General features: G+C 39.5%; 1 protein-coding gene and 1 long non-coding RNA gene across 3 annotated transcripts in view; one reads left to right on the top strand and one right to left on the bottom strand.

The window, feature by feature from the left end:
• Positions 1 to 467: 467 nt before the first annotated feature.
• LOC132667202 (uncharacterized) lies at positions 468 to 4538 on the top strand. Its single transcript, XR_009605040.3, has 2 exons — positions 468 to 1460; positions 3749 to 4538. It is a non-coding gene; the product is annotated as an uncharacterized LOC132667202 (long non-coding RNA).
• The window catches only part of FBXO9 (F-box protein 9), a 48136-nt gene continuing 30137 nt past the window's right edge, over positions 4250 to 22248 (bottom strand). For both annotated transcript variants that reach the window (XM_078447007.1, XM_078447006.1), the window contains 6 exons: positions 19949 to 20067; positions 19641 to 19731; positions 18417 to 18512; positions 17995 to 18088; positions 14614 to 14765; positions 4250 to 4855 (listed from right to left, as the gene is read on the bottom strand). In XM_078447007.1, the coding sequence (XP_078303133.1) occupies positions 4747 to 4855; positions 14614 to 14765; positions 17995 to 18088; positions 18417 to 18512; positions 19641 to 19731; positions 19949 to 20067 (661 nt within the window). In that variant the 3' untranslated portion in view covers positions 4250 to 4746. The remainder of the gene's footprint in view (positions 4856 to 14613; positions 14766 to 17994; positions 18089 to 18416; positions 18513 to 19640; positions 19732 to 19948; positions 20068 to 22248) is intronic.

Below are 22248 nucleotides of genomic sequence, written 5' to 3'. Positions count from 1 at the left end.
GGAGTGTTAAAGCCCCCTACTTTTATTATATTACTGTCAGTTTCTCCCTTTATTTCTGTTGACATTTCCATTATGTACTTAGGTGCTCCAATGTGGGGTGGACAGTTATTCACAATTGTTCTTTCTTCTTGTTGGAAGAGCCCTTTATCATTATGTAATAATGCCCTTCTTTGTCTCTTGTTACAAAGTAATTTTGTCTAAGTATTGTTACATTGATTCCTGCCTCCCCATCCACTTCTATTTACATATATTTTTCCATGCTTTCACTTTCAGTCTGTATGTGTCTTTAGTTATAAAGTGAATCTTTTGTAGGCAACATATAGATGGGTTTTTTTTTTTTTTAATCCATTTAGTCACTCTGTTTCTTTTGATTGGAGCATTCAGTCTTTTTCCATGGAATTATTGATAAGTATGAACTTATATTATTATTATTGTTATTGTTATTATTAATTTGCAGGTACTTTCTGTTCCTTTATTCTTCTCTTGCTCTCTTGTGGTTTGATGGCTTACTTTAGTGTTATGCTTGGGTTCCTTTCTCTTTTTTGTGTATCTATGATATGGTTTGATTCGTGGTTACCATTTCATTCATATATAATGTCTCATGTGTACATCAATTTATATTATGTTAATGGTCACTTAAATTCAAGCACATTCTAAATTTTTATTTGTGTATCCCCTAACTGAATTTTGTGTAAATAACCAATTTTACTACTTTTTGTTTTAAACTCCATACTGACTTTATAAGTGATTTTATCTATTACCTTTACTGCATGCTTTAACAGTGGATTTTTTTTTTCTTTCATCATTTCCTTCTAGCTATGGCCTTTTCTTTCCAAAGGATTCTCTTTAATGTTTCTTGTCAGGATATTCTAGTGATGATGTATTCCTTTACCTTTTGTTTGGGAAGTTCTTTCTCTCTCCTTTTATTCTAAGTGATGGCCTGCTAGATAGAATATTCTCAGTTACAAGGTTTTGTTTTTTTTCCTTTCAGCACTTTGAATATATCATTCTACTCCCTTCTGGCCTGCAAAGTTGCTGCTGAAAACCAGCTGATAGCCTTACAGGGTTTCTCTTGTATGTAATTTTTTTTTCTTGCTGCTTTTGAAATTCTCTCTTTATCATTACTTTTTGCCATTTTAATTATTATGTGTCTTGGTGTGGACCTCCTGGTTCATCTTTTTTTTTTTTTTTTTATGTTTATTCATTTGTTTTTGAGAGACAAAGAGTGGAGCACAAGCAAGGGAGGGGCAGAAAGAGAGGGAGAGAGAGAGGATCTGAAGCGCTGCACTGGGAACACAGAGTCTGATGCGGGGCTTGAACCCACGAGCCACAGGATCATGACCTGAGCCAAAGTCAGATACTTAACCGACTGAGCCACCCAGGTGCCCCTCCTGGGTTCATCTTGCAAGGGGCTCTCTGTCTTTCCTGGACCTGGAAGTCTGTTTCCCTCTCCAGATTAGGTAAGTTTTCAGCTATTATTTCTTCAAGTAAATTTTGTCGCCTTCTCTTTATTCTCCTTCTGGGATCCCTATAATGCAAATGTTATTATATTTGATGATGTTGAGTTCCCTTAACCTATTCTCATTTTTTATTTTTTTTTTTATTTATTGATTCTGTTTAGCTTGGTTGCTTTCCATTACCACCTTCCAATTACTGATATGTTCTGCATTCTCTAATCTGCTGTCAGTTCCCGCTGGTGTAATTTTTATTTTGGTTATTGAATTCCTCATCTCTGGTTCTTTTTTATATTTTTCTTCTTTTTGTTTAAGTTCTTCCTGAGTTTGTCTGCTCTTTTCTCAAGTCTAATGAGTATCTGTATGACCATTACTTTGAATTTTTTATCAGGCATATTGCTTATCTGTGTCATTTAGCGCTTTTGCTGTGATTTCCTACTATTCTTTCCTTTCAGCTATATTCCTCTGCCTCCCCATTTTATCTTAGTCTTTGTGTTTATGGATTAGGGACGTCAGCTGTGTCACCTGGTCTTCATAGTAGTGGCCTTGTGTAGAAGATGTCTTGTGGGGTCCTGGAGCACAGTGTCCCCAGTCACCAAAACCAGGTGCTCCAGGGGTGCCCCTTGTGGGGGCTGAGTGCACTGTGCTGTCGTGGCTGAGTGGTGTTTACCTTCTCCTAGTCAGCAGCAATGAGCCACTTTGCCGTGGGCACATGGCAGAGTTTGGTTCTTGCACTGTTGAGGGGCCTAATACCGGTTTGGGACTTGCAGGTGATGTGCTCAGTAATCAGACCAGGTGTCTGCATTCAGCCTTTCTGCTGCGGCTGCGGGCCCTCAGAAGGCCGGGTTGTCCACAGAGGCTCTCATTCACCAGCAGGGCCGGACGTCAGAATAAATGTCTGCAGTTCATCCATCTGCTGCAGCTACGGGTGCACCAAGCAGCAGCGCTTTTGCCTTGCACAGCCAGCCAAAAGGCTCTGCTAATGGAACTGTAGGCACACCGGCATGTGGGGTTCTCTCTCCCTCTCCCCGTGCCAAGAGTCACTTTCGAGTGGTGCCAGTCCCTGCCAGAGCTGCTTCGGTGGGCACCTGCTGAGGCAAGAGGGTTAGGTGATGCAAGGTTTGCAGGGGAATTCAATTCAGGGGTGGCACACAGGGGGCCAGTGAGGTAGGTGGGGAGTTAGTGCTGGTTCCCACCAGTGTCTATCTAGTCTAGGGGAGGGAGAGCCCCTAGCACTCCTACCTTGTCCTCCACTAAGGTGTGAGAAGGGGGCTGTGGAGGAAACACAAGAGGGAGAGAAGCTGTCTCCACAGTTAGTTCTTAGGCCAGATTCCCTAGAAGGGCATCTGGACATCTGAGCAGTTCAAGCAGGATATAAATGCAATTTCTGGAAAATGTTTTGATTTTTTAGGAGTCGACATACTGCTCTGTCAGCTTTCCATAGTATTATTGGTTTGTCCAAATAGAGCAAAGGAAGGACATTCCTGAAGTTGAAAGGCTTCTGCGACAGGACTTGCAGAGAATAGGAAGAAAAGGTTACACAGCAAAAATTCCTCCTGGTTAGTTTTCTTTGGGTGGTAGGATTGCTTTTTGATTCTCTGTATATATTTTTTTATTTTAATTTTTGTTTTAATAAAGCACAGGAGCAGGGGAGAGGGGGCAGAGGGAGAGAATCTTAGGCAGGCTCCACACTCGGTGCAGAGCCTGGCGTGGGGCTGATTCCTACAACCCTGGGATCGTGACCTGAGCCAAAATCCAGAATTGAACGCTCAACTGACAGAGCCACCCAGGTGCCCCATTGTTTGTACATTCTAATATTCTCACAATACAGGTATATTGCTTTTATATTGAAAACCTATGTACATAAAATTTGAAAAAATAGTATTTTCAGCTTCAAGGTAAATACGTAAAAGTTGCTTTAGTGGTCACCAGAGGGAAGCTTTGAACTTGGTATCCACTGGCTATATGCAGCAGGTCTTCTAATCCAGGCATGGGTGGCAAAGCAGAATCGACTCCCACTCTCCTTAGGAATCTATTTTTCTAGCTCTATTTGATTACGTCCAAATCAGATGTCCTCTTAACCTGTATGTCAAAACTAGTAGTCACATCATAAAGAGCTGCCTTCTCTAAGGCATTTTGCTTCTCTCTCTCTTTTCTACCTTGAGGAAAACATCATTTCTCAGATTGTTACACAAAGCCAACCTAAGCAGAAGTCTCTTCTCACACACACGCTGGATGCTTGGTTTTCATCTTTAACATAACACATAGTAACTTTCTCCCACACCGAATTGTAGGAACTTGGGAAGCATCTCTTAATGTCAACATGAACTTGAAAGCAACTGGCTGCAGATGCTGATTTCTGAAAGGATGGGAGTCTTCAACCCCAGCTGTGTCTGAATGTCCAACAACAAAGCTGATTCCAGGAGAGTTCTGCCACACACAAACTCTGAGACCACACAGCAATGGCACCATCATCAGGGAGGTAACACAGCACAGTGGCTGACTCTCTCCCCACTTTAATTCTGGACAGAGTTGGGCGTGGGTTGATATGATCATCTGCTGCTCTTTTAGGAACAAAGGTGCCCAGCTGAGTTTGTTGAAGGGCTCCAGGCCAGAGTTCAGTCTTTCTCAATGTCACACATCTGTAAGGTGCCTAGATGAGGCTGGAGTATGGAGAGTGACAATCTGTGGCCACATACGGAGACCACAGATACAAGGAGGCAGATTCCTAGACCTTCGCTGGCTACCCAGGGCTATGTTTTATTCCAACATTTAAAAAAGGCCATCTAAATACATTTTCTTGAAAGAAATGTTTATTATGTTTATTGGTCAAACAGTTTCAAACAAATCCAGAACAAGTTTTCACATTTTGAGCCTTTAGTGCAGAGAGACTATGTCATGCGTGAAAGAAATGCTGGTCCAGTGGAGCCCTTCCCTGATGCAATTAATATTGGGATGATCAGGCAGAAAGAGAATTATGTGACAGAGCTCTGCTCAGAAATCCTCTTGAAAAAGAACAGGATTTAAAGCTCATTTTAAGGTTTGTCACAACATAAATGTGCTTAAACAACTTGTAATCTCAACTTCTTAATTTCAAAACAAAATACCCCAGGTATCAACTATCCCTTTAAATAAAAAAAATAATCAATTTATACTCTTCTTAAAAGAACTCTAACAATGTAAAATAAGTTCCAATTCCATATATATATATATGTACATTTATAACTTAGGTGCTCTTTTGCTCTATATACTTTGATTCATGCAACAGTGACAGAGGACTGGACGGGAGGCCCTAGAGAGGCCTCTCCGAGAAAGCAGTGTAGCTCCTCACTCTGGCGAAGAACAAAGGGGTGTACATCTTGTCAATCTCAAAAGCAGTGACTGCAGTCTCACCAGTTGATCTGCAAGAAAGCACAAAAACACCAGTTACAAGGAAGTTGCAACTTATTTAAAATTCTTCCATCTTTATAGGGGAGGGCTTATCTTATATTTTAGTATTTTTAATTCATCTCAGTAAATTCTACATAACAGAGGCATGATAAAAGAAAACCACAGGCCCCAAATGGTGTCACTTAGACCGAGTTCCCAAACCAGGGCCTAATACATAAGCGAAATGCAATTTCAAATCAGTCAGGAATTTTATGATGGGCGCCCATGCGTCTGCCACATGGGCCCTCTCCATCCCCCAGAGGACGAGGTAATCTGCATGGGAAGACTCCCTGCTCTTTCCCTCTAAGTGAAAGCAGCATTGCCTGGGACAAGCCTTTTCCTTTGTTAATAACCTTCTTGTCCCCACCCTCCTACAAAAACCTTCCATTTTGTGCAACTCCTCCGATCTCCCCTCTACTTGTTAGATGGGATGCTGCCCAATTCGTAACTTATTTAAATAAAGCCAATTAGACATTTAAAGTGTACTTGGTTGAATTTTTGTCATTTAACACATTTGGTGGCAGCAACAGGATCCCAGGTGAATTTCCAGCAGCACTTGGGGACAATGAGAAACAGGTATGGTACCTGTGACCCTTTGAGTTCACTGCCTTTCTCACCATTTTCAGGGCTGTGGGTAAGTTCCTCTCAGTTCTGATTTTTTTGTTGTTGATGTTCAAGCTCCCCATCTAGCTGGTTTTCCTTTACAGGGCAGGTCAGCTTGAGGTGGCAGAAGGGTCTGCCTGAGCCAAGCCCCTAGCCTTGCAGACCGCAATTTCCTGGTAGAAAAGCAAGGTTCCTCAGGAATTGGTGGTGGTGTGCACAGGGCCTTCTTACAGGCCGAAACACTGAGGTGCACGTTTGCCAGGATGGTTTTGTGCAGAAAAGGCTATCAATAGTGGGGATCTTGGAGGCCAAAAAGCCGCACGAATTGGTGGGTATGGGTGGAGCATTTAAAGGCTGTTAGAGGGCTCCCCACCTCAAGAAGTCTCCTGGGATAGAAGTTGGTCATGGAACAGGTTAGACAGGCACTAGGTCACCTACCAACCTCAAGAAACCTTCCAGGCAACAAAGTAGACTGTAAAACACACAGTTCCCAACCCCATGGTGCATCCCTTTTAGGTGTTGTTTCAACTTGGAGAAACCCAAAGTCCTAGCTAATGGGATCCTTAAATCCTAATAAGTCAAGCGTGCCATGTTCCAGCACACCTGCTTATTCCCTGTCTAAGAACTCTAGTCCCAGAAGTTTTAGATATCCAGCAAAAATGGCAAAATCCTCCTAAGCTTGTTTTGTATCTGAGGAACTTGGCTTGGTAACCATCAGGTTGGGTGCCCCAAAAGGCAGCTGAACACAAATGTGGGTTAACTCCGTGGCTAGGGTCCTACCAAACTGCTGCCAGCCCTCAGAGGAATTACAACCTAGAACTACAATGGCCAGTATGGGGAACATGCCTATTAGATAAGATCATTTAAGAAGTACATTTGCAAGCAAGGGTTTCCAAATTAAACAGGATGGGAGACCTGTTTTCTGGCATGCAGAGGCTTTCAAAAGGTTTTAAAATTCCAAAATAGTTTCACTGAAAGATTTTATCACAGGAAGTTAATGAAAAATTAAACACAGAAAAGGTAACTATCTAAAACAAGACTTTTAAGACTGACATGACTCCTACTGCTTCCTCTCTGTCTTCCTTTGGGTACTCACTCTAGTCTGAATTTTTTCTTCCACTCTGAGAAGGCTAATAAAACCATAAACAAAATTCTGCCAAGTTAATGGCCTTACAGGTTCCCTGTTATCTACCTTCAATATCTACCTTCAAAGAAGGGCCCTCATGTGAACCTCTCTCAGAGTTGATGAAGCTAAGGGATTTTTCTCATAAGCTGCTACATTATTCTTTAAACAGTCAAGGGTAAACTGGCAGATACAGATACAGATCTTGCCAAAGTGATCCTAGAAAAACTGGCAGAAGCCAGCAAAAGGTGAAAATTCTTACTGGAACCAGCTCTTCCAAATCTGTCTGCCCAATTAAAGAGAAAATAAAATCACACTGTCCCTTCCCTTCTAAATCCAGACCCATTGGTTATTGATCCCTTCTCTCCCAGGGACGGCTATTGCCTCCTTGCTGGTCTTGTTTTGTGTAACTGGTCTTGGTTTTCTGCCTGCCTGGAACATACAGGTTGTTGGTTCTTTCTTTTGGCCATCACTGTGAGTGGTTCTAGATTTGGGAAAGTTGATATCCCCTGCACTCTCTTTGGTGACCCATCTTATACCCGAGGGAGGCTGTTCAGTATTGCCAAAAATACTTAGAATTATGTACCGAGAGGGGAAAAAAAGCAAATTGAGGGCACTGTAGTTGGATAGATGGAGCAACCTATGATTTCATTTAAATTACAATCCAATTCTTTGAAGAACTGAAAGCAACTGGTCCTGATGTTACAAATCTTTACAAAACCAGAAATGTAGCTCTATAGGCAATCATGAGTTCACCTATGCCTCTAGCAATCCCCAAACTTGCCCTGTTTATCTCAAACAGCTTGTACATTATTGGCCTTAAGAAACCGAAGTTCCTCTAAAAGGAGCTTGCATTTTCCCCTGTACCTTTTAAATCTAAATGTTCAATGTTCTACCTGGTCTTCTCCAGAAGCTCTTTAGTCCATCTCGTTAAAATGAAAATTTAAGGGAGATAATTCTTATCAAGAAAAAAATAAAACAGAAAGATTTTTTGGAATTTTAATTACCAAGGACAAGCACAAAACTTAATATCCAAAGACAGATATTAAAAAAAAAAAAAAAGCTTTACCGCCTAACCAGGTAACCTTAACCTATTCATCATCTACCAGAAAAACAAACTCACATCCAACTTTCATTAACTAGTAAATCCTGTACTGATTTCATAGCAGAAATTTCAAAACCAGCTCTAAGTCCCTGAGCCTGTCTGTTCACATGTGTCTACAAGTGTGTTATGTGTTACTTTCTATCTCCGCATGGTATTGCTAAAATGAATTTCTAAAAAAGCTCTACGTAGTTGGTTTGAAGGCAAGTGCCTGTAAGGATGGGTAGTCCGAAACTCAGAAAGAAACCCAAATGTTTAAGTTCACAGGTTTTGGGAAAATATTTGATACAAAAACTAGATTATGGTTGATGGCTTAATTAAAACAAACATGTTTTTAGTTATCAACATTAAATATAAAACTTACTCTACCTGAGTTTACTAGCTATTTTAAGTTCACGTTCTCTCTTATAAGATGTAGCCACACAAAACATAATAGCTTAGGATAATGGCTGACTTTAATGTCTAATGTTTAATAAAGTTCTTGTAGGTAATCTAAACATAATTCAGGATATTTCAAAAATAAAGACAAAAGTTTACAAATGAGCTTTTCAGCAATATTTTCCCTAAGCTTTTTATTTTTTATTTGGATAGTCTAAAACCTTGAAGTTTTACTGAGTTAGGTTAAATAAGTTAAAGTCATTAAATATGTAGGTCATTTCTAAATAAGAGAAAATTCTAAAACATTAATTAGTAAACATAGGCTTATCTACTTTTGGCTTCCTATTACAGAGAAACAAAAAGATATTTAAACAAGCTAATGCTACATTAAAAAATTTAAAAAGGTACATGCTTATAGAAATTCTAAAATATATTCATAAATATGCAAATTAAAAAAATCTAAGCTCACTTCTTAGTTTTCACTAGAAATTAAGGTTTCTTAAGGGTTAAGAATTCTAATATACATAATTAAAGCCACTAAAAATAATTAGGGAAACATCTGTATATGCCAGGAAAAGTAGGATGTGTTTTTAGTAACAAAAGGTATGAGAAATGGAGATGTGTTTTTTGTTGAGGAAAAAGAAGTTTTATCCTAAAATGAAGCTGGTTGTTTAAAGGGAAAAAAAAATTTTAAAAAGGACAAAAAGTGTACAAAGAAGTGGTGGGGCCCTTGGGTAGCTCAGTCAGTTAAGCGTCCAACTTGGGCTTAGGTCATGATCTCACAGTTCATGGGTTCAAGCCCCGCGTCGGGCTCTGTGCTGACAGCTCAGAGCCTATAGCCTGCTTCGGATTCTGTGTCTCCTCTTCTCTCTGCCCCTCCCCTGCTCCTGCTATGTCTCTCTCTTTCTCTCAAAAATAAATAAAAAACATTAAAAAAAAAAAAAGTTTGTAAAAGGTTTGCAGAAAGAATCTTTGAAAAAGAATTTTAATGTGTGGTCAAGCTGGTTAAGATTAAAACTTATTTTAAAAAATAAGTTTTAGAGGTGCCTGGGTGGCACAGTCAGTTGAGTGTCCAACTTGATTTCAGCTCAGGTCATGATCCCAGGCTTGTGGGATCAAGCCCCCTGTCGGGCTCCACTCTGAGTGTGGAGCCTGCTTGGGAGTCTCTCTCCCCCTCTGCCCCTCTGTTCTCATGCTTTCTCCCTTACATAAAAACTAAATAAGTTTTAACACCAAAATAAGATGGTGCAAAATTAGAGTCTGGCTTTCTGTTAAGAAAAACAAAGTTTTCTTGGACTTTGGTCTGCTTTTGATAAGTTGCAAAAATGTCTTTACCTTTTAAATATTAAGTTTCATAATGATTTGTAATCCTATTTAGGCAAGTGCTTTAAAACCCTTTTTAAAAATTTTTGAAAAACTTCCAAAGGACCTGTTAAACTAATGAGGCTTACTTAGTATGTAAATTACATGGAAAGCATTGTCAAATGAGTTAACACTAAGCCTTCTCTATGTTTGTAAAATTGTGGCACATATGGATAAAGTCTACTCTGCTTCCATAAAAATGGCCCCTCATCACGAGACTCTTGTCATCCTGATGTCCTTGTGACATGGCAGCAGCCTGCTTCTAAACTGGAGAAATGGAGCTGAGTAAGCAATGACTGCAAATGAAACCAACACTTGGGCTATGGGAAACCCAAGATGGCCTCGTTCTTTCTGGCTCCCTGGCAAATCCCATTTTTTTTTTTTTTTTTTAAGTTTATCTATTTATTTTGAGAGGAAGACAGCAAAAGCGAAGGAGGAGCAGAGAGAAAGAAACAGAATCCCAAGCAGGCTCTGCGCTGTCAGCACGGAGCCTGATGCAGGGCTCAAGCCCACAGACTGTGAGATCATGACCTGAGCCGAGATCAAGAGTTGGACACTTACCTGACTGCACCACCCAGGTGCCCCACAAATCCCATTTTTCAATTGTTGCATTCCTACCACAGGACATTTAAAAAGACTCAAATTATAAACAGACATTGATAGACTGGTTTTGTAATTTTATAGATGTTTATCAGCAATATTTGACCTGACTGGTCACCACCACTCCCCTCCTCCCAAAAATCTACTTTTGTTCCCAGAAGCCTTAAACCTCCACCCTCTGGACTCAGAATACTTGCAGCTGGACTTCATTCAGTTGCCACTTAGTATGGGTTATCAAGAAATGTGTTTTTGTTATTATATGGGTGGTTTCTAGATGGGTCATGACTGCTGTAAGACAGATGCCCTCGCAGGAAAAAATAAGTAACATTAAAAAATGTGTTTCCCATTTGGGGTATACCTTCCACTTCATCTCCAGTGATCAAAGCAGCCATTTCACCTGACTAATCATACGAGCCTTAATGAAAACCCTACAAACTTCTTGGAATTCTTAATGAAACCTTACAAACTTCTTGGAATTCTATTAGTACACAACCTTCTGCTGAACCCCTGTTGTCTCATGCTCATATAACCAGCTACTACAAGTCTCTAATGTCTTGTGTTCAAGCCTGACATCAAAAGGTTCAAGAAGCTTCTGGATCCCAGTTCAGAGAAACCTGTTGATCACAGTTTAGAGCTTGGTGACTACATAAACGTCAGAGGAAAACAACCCTCCAGCCCCACTGGAAAAGGACCTTACCAGGAGTACCAGGTGCTCCTGACCACTGACCCTGCTCCAAAACTAAAAAGTATTAAGCCCTGCGTACACATCACACAATTAGAGAAGGCTCCACCTGACACCTGGTCCTGTACAGATGCTGGAGACCTCTGTATCAAATTGACAAGGAAAAGACGTAGCTGACATCAAGGTAGACTCCTTCCTTCCCAGATGATGGATCAACACCTCATATGCTAACTAAACGTAAACGCCTTTCTCCTCTTCGCCTTTCCTTCACTCTGGCATTGGCCTGGAAAGTTAACACCCTCATCTGTATCTCCTAGGCCATTGCTAAGGGAGATGGGGTGTATAACCTCTGGAATTTCTCTAAATTTACACTGTTGAATTAAAGAAGACCTATGAAGAGACATTCATGATTCAGATTCACTCCTTTTCACAGGTCCCTATTTTCTTGGTTAGGGATAAATATAAATGAGGCTATGATCAAGAACTTCTTAATTCTCAAAAATATTGCAAAATCTGCTGCTAAAGCAGTAGCACAACAGAGATCCTTAGACTCTCTAGCCAAAATTGTCCTTGATTATCTTTTAGCTGAACATCTTGTGTTGTGGCCAACACCACCCACTGTGACTGGATTAAGAACACTTAGGGGGAAGTTAAAACTCAATTATATAAGATCACTGAGCAAGCCCCTGGGCTTAAAAAGATGACTCCTTCAGCAGGGTCTTTGACTTGTTTTTTCTTGGTTTGAGTCTTGGAGACCATGGCTCTAAAGTATACTCCCACTATTGGGTATTATCCTTATAGTAATAATCCCTTTGATGCATTATCTTCTCTCAAAATCTTTGAATGTATGTTCACAGCCACTGATCAGCAAGCAAATGATCTCCTAAGACTGGAATGTGAACCTGAAGCTGTGACCTAGCAACATCATAGAGATTAAGGAAAAGAATCAGGAGCTATAGGTACCACACAAAGGATCTACAAAAGCTGTGAGAAGTACAGAATGGTAATTGACAGTTGGTGCTAATGCCTTAAATTTTTATCACATCTCTCAGTTAAGCTGAGAGTCTGATCAAAAGGGGGAACTGTTAAAGGGGGAACTATTAAGAAAACCACAGGTCCAAAATGGCATCATCAGAATGAGCTCCCAACCTGGGGCTTAATACGTAATTTAACTGCAGTTTCCACCTCCCTCAGAAATGTAGTCTTAACTGGTCAGTCAGGAATTTTCTGATGGTACCAAGGAGTCTGCCACATGGGCCCTCTGCAATCCCCAAAGTAAGATGAGGTAGTCTGCATAAGACACCTGGCTTTTCCCTCTAAGGGAAAGTGTCCTTGCTTGAAACAATCCTTTTCTTTTGTTAATAACCTTCTTGCTTGGCTCTCCTATAAAACCTTCCATTTTGTACAACTCCTCAGAGCTCCCCATTCATGAATCTTTCAATAAAGCCAATTAAATCTTTAAAATTTACTTGGTTATTTAATAGGCATATTATTAAAAAATTGATAAATTTAGGGGCACCTGTGTGGCTCAGTTAAGCAGCCAACTTCACAGCTCAGGTCATGATCTCACGGTTTGTGAGTTCAAGCCCCATGTCGGGCTCTGTGCTGACAGCTTAGAGCCTGGAGCCTGCTTCAGATTCTGTGTCTCCTTCTCTCTCTGCCCCTCCCCTCCTCTTTCTCTCTCCAAAATAAATAAATATTAAAAAAAAATTTTTTTAACTGACAAATTTAGAAAAGTACAAAGAAAAATCACTCATAATTCCATCACCTAGACATAGCATATGAATTACAGTTGACCCTTGAAAAACGCAGGGTTAAGGGTGCCAACCTCCCACACAGTCAAAAATCTGCATATAACTTTTGAGTCCCCCAAAACAGAACTATTAATGACCTACTGCTGACTGGAAACCTTTCCAGTTACAAACAGTCGATTAATACATATTATGTATGCTATATGCATTATATACTATAATCTTACAATAAAGTAAGCTAGAGAAGAGGCAAAGTTATTAAGAAAATCATAAGAAAAATACATTTAAAGTACTCTATTTATTGAAAAAAATCCACATATAAGTGGATTCATGCAGCTCAAACCCATGTTGTTCAAGGGTCAACTGTACTTCCTTCCAAGGACCTTAACCTGTCTATTGAGCTTTTCTATTGAGATCATACTGTTAGTAATCCTGCTTCTAATTTAACATTCTGACATATGCATTTCCTCCTATCAATAAATACACTTCAGAAGTCATTTTTAGTTCCTGTGTAATATTTCACTGTCTGCCTATATCACAATTTACTTAATAACAATCCCCTTTTTTTGGAGATTTAGGTTGTTTTCACTGTTTGGTAATTAAAAATAATATGATATTTTTTTATTATATCCTTTGAACAAATTTCTAAGAATAGAAATTCTAAGTTAAAGACTATAGGCATTTTAAGGATCTTGTTAAAATGTAATTTATAAAGAATTATAGTCCTATAATAGAATTTAATGACTTAAATATTTGCATGATCAACAGCATGATCACAGTTCAGAGGGAGAAGAAGCAGGTGACAAGTTAAACTACTATAGCCTTTTATTTGTCTCCAAAAAGGTGAGAAATAAACAAAGGCTGAAAATTCAAGTGACTTTATAAATACTGTAAGGAAATCAATGTTATCATTAGCAGTTATAGATGACACCTATCATGTCCTTTTTCTCCTAAAACGTGATGCTATTTGTTTGGTTTTACTCTGGGTTTGGTATCTTTCTTTAAAAAAAAAAAAAATTCCACTGCACAATTTTACTAAGTGAAGCAAAAGAGGAGGTATAGGACTGGTAGGTAAGAATTAAAAGAAAGAAAAATGCTTTCTCAGTTCTCAGGACCTTTCATATGAGTGGGGGGAAAGTTCCTTGTAAGGTGGAAAAAAGACGCAGAAAGTTTTCGACCCTGTGAAAACTCAAGGCTATGAGGTAGGTTAATAGGAGATGACCTTAAAACTTGTCTCTGAGAATTTTGGATTCAATTTTGGAACGGAGAACCCTCGACCACACACCAATATTCCTTTAAACCTAGCAACAGTGAACCTCAACATCCACACAAATTGCTCTTTCTCTTATCTCTGTACTGCTCCTTTCTCACACACATTCTTCTGCTCATTAACTATTTCACACAGGTAATCCTAACATGAAGAGCTTTAAATTAGGAATGACCTGATAGATTTGGCTTTCGAACACAGATCTTTTTAGAAGACTTATTACTCTTCTACCTACCATTTTATTAAAATCAGTGTATAATCCCTGAGAATAAACACAATGGAAATAAGTAAAAAAAATGGTAAGACTGAAACCCAGGGGAAGAAAACAGATCTAGTGTTTTAAAAGTGCCTTGAGTAAGTCAACGAGTAAGTAATGCACGGACGGCTTTGAGTGACTGAGTACCATTCTGCTTGAGGAGCTCGACTTTCACTTCCAAAGTGGCGGCACCGGTTCCCATTCCCAGGGGCACTGGAAAGAGCTCCGCCTCCTGGTCCACTCTCAGTTTATCTCCTTTCAGCAAGTTTCTTGGTTTGCAGTTGTTGTTTTGGTTTTTGAATGCCTGACAGAATAACACTGCCATAGAAAAGACTGTCATTTTCTGGGCAGGTGACCCCCACCCAGAAAACGGAAGAACATGACCAGCTTGAACCAGCAGCACTAACTACCACACTGAGAGTTCTCTAGGTAAGTACAACAGACTTGAGCGCATCTATGGGAGCACGTAACACTCTGTAACGTAATGCTGTTTTACAATGTAATGTCAACTCTGGAGGAACTTGAAAGCTATGTGAGGGTTTTCTAAGCCTGACATGAAGTACACATTTATTGTGTAACTCTAGTATTTGTATCACATTCACCTACTTGTATGTAACATGACAAGAATGATGTATCCAGATGAGTTTGTTGAACCTCTGGTGGCCACTGGAACACAGCTGTAGCCCCACATGAAAACTCTGATCTGCTTCTGGTACGGGGACACGACGGAAGTATCTGTATTTATAGTCAAGTGGTTTCTGTAAAAGAAAAAGTATGTGAGCCATAATGAAACCTCAACTCACTGACACGTAGAAATATCATAGGAATACATTATGCAAGAGTGATGCTAAAAGTAACATGGCATCTGCACAGAGCAGAGGTGTCCTGAGTATCAAATAAGAATGTGTATGAGCGCTCTGACAAATGTTAAAGCACTCTAAAGTAAGGTTTTCTATCATCGACTTAGTTAATCATCACAGTAACCCCAAGTGTTAAATATGATTGTACATTGCTAGTTAATGGCTAAAAGAATGAAGACCTAGGGAGGTCAAACAAGTTAATCAAAATTACACAGCAGTTGCAGCGTTGGAAATGAAAACTGCTATCTTCTACATGTAAGCCCAGTACTTCTTTCTACTGAAAACACAATTTTTAAGGAGGCAAAGGGATGAACTGGTGAAAGATGTAGAAAAAGCATAGAGTAGAACTTAACTTTTGTGGTAAGTCAATGAAGAAATAGATGTGGACAAGGTTCATTAGAATCACACTTTTGCAAATACTATTGCTAATGACACAAGAATGCCATCACTATACATGGTTTCAGTGTATCATATTCTGAAGAGAAAATTGGAACTCAATGTAGGCAGTTCCTAAACTCTTTTATTAGATAAAACCTAAATAACAAGGGCCTCACATTTTGACCTTAGGAAGCTCATGGCCAACATCACAACCATAGCAGCCACCTCTGCCCCTCAGACTGCTGCCCAGATTCCTGTAGCCTACCTGAGGCAGGCAGAGAAGCCGGCAACAGATGGCCACAAGGTGAAGGGACTCCGATGAAACCCTGCCCTAACTATCTCAACACATGATGCCAAGGAAGAGAGGAGGATCTGATGGGAGGAAAACGTTCAAAAACTACATTAATTATAAAAGCATTAGGCAAGTCTTTATTCCAACTACGTCACAACCGACTACTCAGGTGTATGGACTCCTTGGGCATACATTTTTAAAACCAGGACTGAAAAACGCATATGGAGAAAAGTTGTGAAAAAAATTAGGCCCTCAATGTATTAAAGACAGTTAAAAGTAATCTGGAATGTAATAATTCAATAGTCACATTTGCTTGGCATTTTTTTCCTTATATAAACACAGGAAGATGGCACAAAAACAGACACATAGACCAATGGAATAGAATAGAAACCCCAGAACTAGACCCACAAACGTATGGCCAACTCATCTTTGACAAAGCAGGAAAGAACATCCAATGGAAAAAAGACAGTCTCTTTAACAAATGGTGCTGGGAGAACTGGACAGCAACATGCAGAAGGTTGAAACTAGACCACTTTCTCACACCATTCACAAAAATAAACTCAAAATGGATAAAGGACCTGAATGTGAGACAGGAAACCATCAAAACCTTAGAGGAGAAAGCAGGAAAAGACCTCTCTGACCTCAGCCGTAGCAATCTCTTACTCGACACATCCCCAAAGGCAAGGGAATTAAAAGCAAAAGTGAATTACTGGGACCTTATGAAGATAAAAAGCTTCTGCACAGCAAAGGAAACAACCAACAAAACTAAAAGGCAACCAACAGAATGGGAAAAGATATTTGCAAATGACATATCGGACAAAGGGTTAGTATCCAAAATCTATAAAGAGCTCACCAAACTCCACACCCGAAAAACAACCCAGTGAAGACATGGGCAGAAAGCATGAATAGACACTTCTCTAAAGAAGACATCCGGATGGCCAACAGGCACATGAAAAGATGTTCAACATTGCTCCTTATCAGGGAAATACAAATCAAAACCACACTCAGATATCACCTCACGCCAGTCAGAGTGGCCAAAATGAACAAATCAGGACACTATAGATGCTGGAGAGGATGTGGAGAAATGGGAACCCTCTTGCACTGTTGGTGGGAATGCAAATTGGTGCAGCCGCTCTGGAAAGCAGTGTGGAGGTTCCTCAGAAAATTAAAAATAGACCTACCCTATGACCCAGCAATAGCACTGCTAGGAATTTATCCAAGGGATACAGGAGTACTGATGCATAGGGGCACTTGTACCCCAATGTTTATAGCAGCACTCTCAACAATAGCCAAATTATGGAAAGAGCCTAAATGTCCATCAACTGATGAATGGATAAAGAAATTGTGGTTTATATACACAATGGAATACTACGTGGCAATGAGAAAAAATGAAATATGGCCTTTTGTAGCAACGTGGATGGAACTGGAGAGTGTGATGCTAAGTGAAATAAGCCATACAGAGAAAGACAGATACCATATGGTTTCACTCTTATGTGGATCCTGAGAAACGTAACAGAAACCCATGGGGGAGAGAAAGGAAAAAAAAAAAAAAAAAAGAGTTTAGAGTGGGAGAGAGCTAAAGCATAAGAGACTGTTAAAAACTGAGAACAAACTGAGGGTTGATGGGGGGTGGGAGGGAGGGGAGGGTGGGTGATGGGTATTGAGGAGGGCACCTTTTGGGATGAGCACTGGGTGTTGTATGGAAACCAATCTGACAGTAAATTTCATATATTAAAAAAATAAATAAATAAATAAATAAACATTAAAAGAACAAAAACAAAACAAAACAAAAAAAAAACCACAAGAAGAAGGAAATTATCTTTTGCTTATTTCCAGTATAAACTGATTGATTCTCGGGGTTCCTGGGTGGCTGAGATAGTTTCGCATCCAACTTTTGATTTTGGCTCTGGTCACAATCTTATGGTTCATGAGTTTGAGCACCGCAACAGGCTCTGCGCCGACAGTGAGGAGCCTTCTTGGGATGCTCCTCCTCTCCCTCTCTCTGCCCCTCCCCTGCTCATGTTCTCTGTCTCTCAAAATAAATAAACTTAAAAAATTGAATTCTCTGTAAACGTATCCTTGAGAAAGAATCATCTGTGTGAGCTAACTTAAGAACAAAATCCCTTATGATTCAAAATGAGAACAGCTAAAAACATATTCAGGTATGATTTTACTAGTTATTTCATAGGATATTTTGGGTTTACATTTTCATATGTAAAAAGCCTGGACTAGAACAAGAAATCATTTAGAGAAAAACAAGCGAATCCATAATTCAAAATACCCCACATTTTAGAAAACCTTCCAGCTCTGTTTAAAGAGATGCTATAAGTCAACATACATTTTGTGAAACGTATAAATTATAAAACACAATTTTGTTATCCTTTCTAATCAAGAATTCTTAAATGAGTAGGGTACTGAAATGAAGAGAGAACTGCCAATTCCACCTTGTATACTCACTTCTTCTTTTTTCTTAGTTATCACAGCAAATACTTTGGTCTGATTGTCTGTATCTTGTGACAAGCGGTAATGACCCAGTAGAATTGCATCAGTTCTAAAAATTAAAAAATACAAGTTAAGTCCACTAATCAGTTATTGTATGTATTTAAATAACCTAGGAAGTAATATATTACAATAGTAGTTACTCAACTTGCCCGAGAAGAATCAACTAGGATGTGAATAAACCTAGATTGGTAAGGTTCCAAAGACCTACTGAACTGTCCTCTCTAGAGCGATGCCCAGGAATTAGTATTGTTCACAAGGGCTCTTGCAGAGTGCTGTTTTAATCATGCAGTACTAACTTAAGGAAGCACTGGATGACATTAACCTGCAGGTATCCATATAAAATGTGGGCTGGATAGAGAACTACAGAAAAATACTACCTGGTATTCCTAGTTCTTAAACGAGGAACAATGGACTGAGGCTCCTCAGGGGTTGTCAACATCATCATGTGGCCATCAGGGAAGAACCTTATGTACCTGTGTAAAAAGAAAAAGAACACCAAAAAACACCACACACACACAAAGTATAAAACATGTCCTTGTTTTCTAGCCCTAAACCTGTTCTCTGCTGTGAAATCAAAACAGAAATACCATGGGTCAAAAACTGACAAAACATCATTAAAACAAACACTATTGACAACCTGTGAGGCCAGCACAATAGAAGTGAAGGCATTTTATTATCTTTCTCAGAGGGAACTGTTTAACTTTCAGTTTTACTCCTGAATAAAAATATTCCTCTATTAAAGCACTTTTCCTAAAGCACTAATTAATATAAAAAGTGAGCTCTAATGATAATACACAGTAGTTAACAGGTCTACTTATTCCTCTTTTTTATGTTTATTTATTTTTAAGAGAGTGAGATAGTGCGAGGTGGGGGACAGAGAGAGAGAGGGGGACAGAGGATCCAAAGCAGGCTCTGCACTGACAGCAGACAGCTCGATGTGAGGCTCAAACTCATGAACCACGAGATCATGACCTGGGCTAAAGTCGGACAGTTAACCAACTGAGTCACCCAGGTGCCCCATGTCTACTTATTTCTCAACGATGATAACATCTGATGGATAGTAAAGATGAATAATAGCAAAAGCTATGTGAAAAGGCAAATGAATGAGTACACCAAAAGCAAAAAACAAGAACTCTAGAACATAAAACAATTCTGGGGCACCTGGGTAGCTCAGTCCGTTAAGTGCCTGACTCTTGATTTCAGCTCAGGTCATGATCTCACGGTTTCTTGAGTTCGAGCTCCACATCGGGCTCTGTGCTGTGTAGAGTCTGCTTGAGATTGTCTGTCTGTCTGTCTGTCTGTCTCTCTCTCTCTCTCCCCCCTAACACTGTCTCTGTCTCTCTCAAAATAAATAAATAAACTTTAAAAAATTTAAGAAAAGAAAAACATAAAACGATTCTTAGATTTAGAGGCTAGGAGGAATTAAATCATGTGCATTAACCTATTAGTTCTTCAAGTGCAGGTCCTATTATAATACTGGATAAAAATACTGAGGGTCATTCTATAGATAAATGCAAAAGCCACAGAGAACAGCTTCCTACTAATGAACTAATACTTGGAGAGAGAGAATTTTTCACTCACTCAGTTTACTACAGTTGTACCTGTAATATTCCACTTGGTGCCAGGCTCTATAGAAACCATCAAGAGACTGTTCCCCTTGACGAATATATGTCGTTTTGCTGATATACACTCCTATAAAAAAGAAAGTTGTTTTTTTTTTTAAGTAGGAACACAAACAAAAATTTTATAGTTACAAGCACATAACATGTTTCTAGTTTTAATTTTACTGTGGTTTCCTTTAAATATGATCAGAGGACTAATGTCTGTTACAGAAAATGAAGACTATGTATTTATCAAAATCAGCAGGACAGACCACTATTTCTTCTCAGTTCTAAAGAGTTCAACTTACCATCAAACCGGACACGGGGCCTTTCTAAAAACATCTCTCTCCAGGATGTGTATGGAACAAGTTTAACACAGCTTCTGCCCCAAACTTTCAAGCAGGCCAAACGCCATATTTCAGGGTCTCTAGGTGATAAAACATAACATCAATTTATAAAAAAGGCTAAGTCCATCTATGCAGATACAAGAAATATCTCTGCTACTAGCAATCATCTTCTATTCAGCAAGAACTTGTTGAGCTCCTACAAGTCACTGTCTGGGTTCTGGAGATAGACTGATAGACATGGCTAAGGCCCTGCTGGTTTATTGGTGGGAAAGCAAACAAAACTAAGAAAACAGAAAAGTTTCAGGTAGTGTGCCCAGTGTAAGAAAAAATGAAGCAGGGTAAACAGACAAGAAATGCAGTGGGGAAATAGAGACAATTTCAGATATAGTGGCCGGGAAAGAACGCTGGGCAGAAGCCATAGCAAGTGCAAGGCCCTTGGGTAGGAGTGTGACTGGCACACTCAACAAGGACCATGAGGTTGCAGCAAACTAAGCAAGGTTAACAGACTACATGATTAGAGAGGCAGTCAAGGGCAGGGGAGGTAACAGCTTGCAGGCTATTTAGGTGAGACAGATGCCACTGAAGAGCTCTGAGTATGATTTAATGCTTTTACCGGGTTTTGGGGTTTTTTTCAATTTAAGTTTATTTATTTTGAGAGAGAGAAAGCATGGGCAGGGGGCAGAGAGATGGGGGAGAGAGAGAAGCACTAGCAGGCTCCACACTGTCAGTGCAGAGCCTGATGTGGGGCTCAAAGTCACAACCCGTGAGATCATGACCCTAGCTGTAACCAAGAGTTGGATGCTTAATCAACTGAGCCACCCAGGCGCCCAGACTTATGCTTTTAAAAGATCACTCTGGTAGTCTGGAAAATATGCTCTAGGGGTGTCACAGTGGAAGCAGGCCACTGCCGTAACTCAGACCAGGTATAACTGTGGCTGACCAAGAAGGGTACTTGGAGAAGGGTGAAATGGTCAGACTGGAGGTCTACTTTTAAGGCAGCACCAACAAGACTGTTATGGGGTTAGTGTAGAAAAACTAAGCAAAAGATATACTGAATATCGACAGGATTCCATACAGCTCAAAATACTTTTAACTCTATCTGTAACTTGAAATATTCAGTTTTAAAGATGTAAAAAACTACTTGTATCTGAGCCGGGCTGCAAAAAAGGATTAACTACCTCCCCAATTTTTTCTTTTTATGATTATTTTTATTTTATGAAAACACACAGAAGTTTTATCCCTGAAAATTCCCTTTATAATTTTTTTAATGTTTATTTATTTTTGAGAGAGAGAGCGACAATACGTATGGGAGAGGCAGGGAGAGAGGGAGACACAGAATCCAAGGCAGGCTCCAGGCTCCAAGCTGCCAGGACAGGGCCCCATATGGGGCTCGAACCCACGAACTGTGAGATCATGACCTGAGCTGAAGTTGGATGCTTAACCGACTGAGCCAACCAGGTGCCCCTATAATATAATTTTTAAAAAAGTTAATAGATTAACAGTTCTAGAGACTCCAATTTCAAAACTGAAATCTACTTGTTTAATAAGAATTTGTTAAATGGAATAGCACACAGAATCACCAAAAAACAAAGGCATCAGGCAATTCAAATATTTTACCCAAAATAGAAGACTCCAAATGAAATTAGGTTGTTAAAAAATAATAAAGTTTAAGAAGTTATAAAAAACTTCTAGATGCTAAGGACAAAGTATGTATTTTTATGTAAGATATCCACGAAAGATGACCAATCTCAAATAATTTTATACTAAGCTAGGATTATTCTTTATGTAGCAATATTTTAAAAGTATAGGATGGGGGTGCCTGGTGGCTCAGTACATTGAGCATCCGATTCTTCTTTTTTTTTTAATGTTAATTATTTATTTTGAGAAGAGAGACTGCGCGAAGGGGAGTGGCAGAGGGAGAGAAGGAGAGAGAGAATTCCAAACAGTCTCCATGTTCAGGGTGGAGCCGGTGAGCATCAGACTCTCAATATTGGCTTGGGTCATGATCTCAACATCATGAGATGGAGTCCCACATAGCATCACAGAGTGGAGCCTGCTTGGGATTCTCTCTCTCCCTGTCTGCCCCTCCCCCACCTCAAAATTAATAAACATTAAAAAATAAAAGTATAGAATAACTTTTAATGGGCCAAAAGAAAGTTCTAGTGCAATCTAAGTTTAAATCATTACTTAAAAAAATTTTTTTTTAATTTTTTTATTTATTTTTGAGAGAGAGAGAGAGAGAGAGAGAGAGCGAGCGCACG

Source organism: Panthera onca, chromosome B2, assembly GCF_046562875.1.
Source record: "Panthera onca isolate mPanOnc1 chromosome B2, mPanOnc1 haplotype 2, whole genome shotgun sequence".
Classification (NCBI taxonomy): domain Eukaryota; kingdom Metazoa; phylum Chordata; class Mammalia; order Carnivora; family Felidae; genus Panthera; species Panthera onca.
Note: the sequence above shows the minus strand (reverse complement) of the source record. Positions and strands in the feature narration are given on the sequence as shown.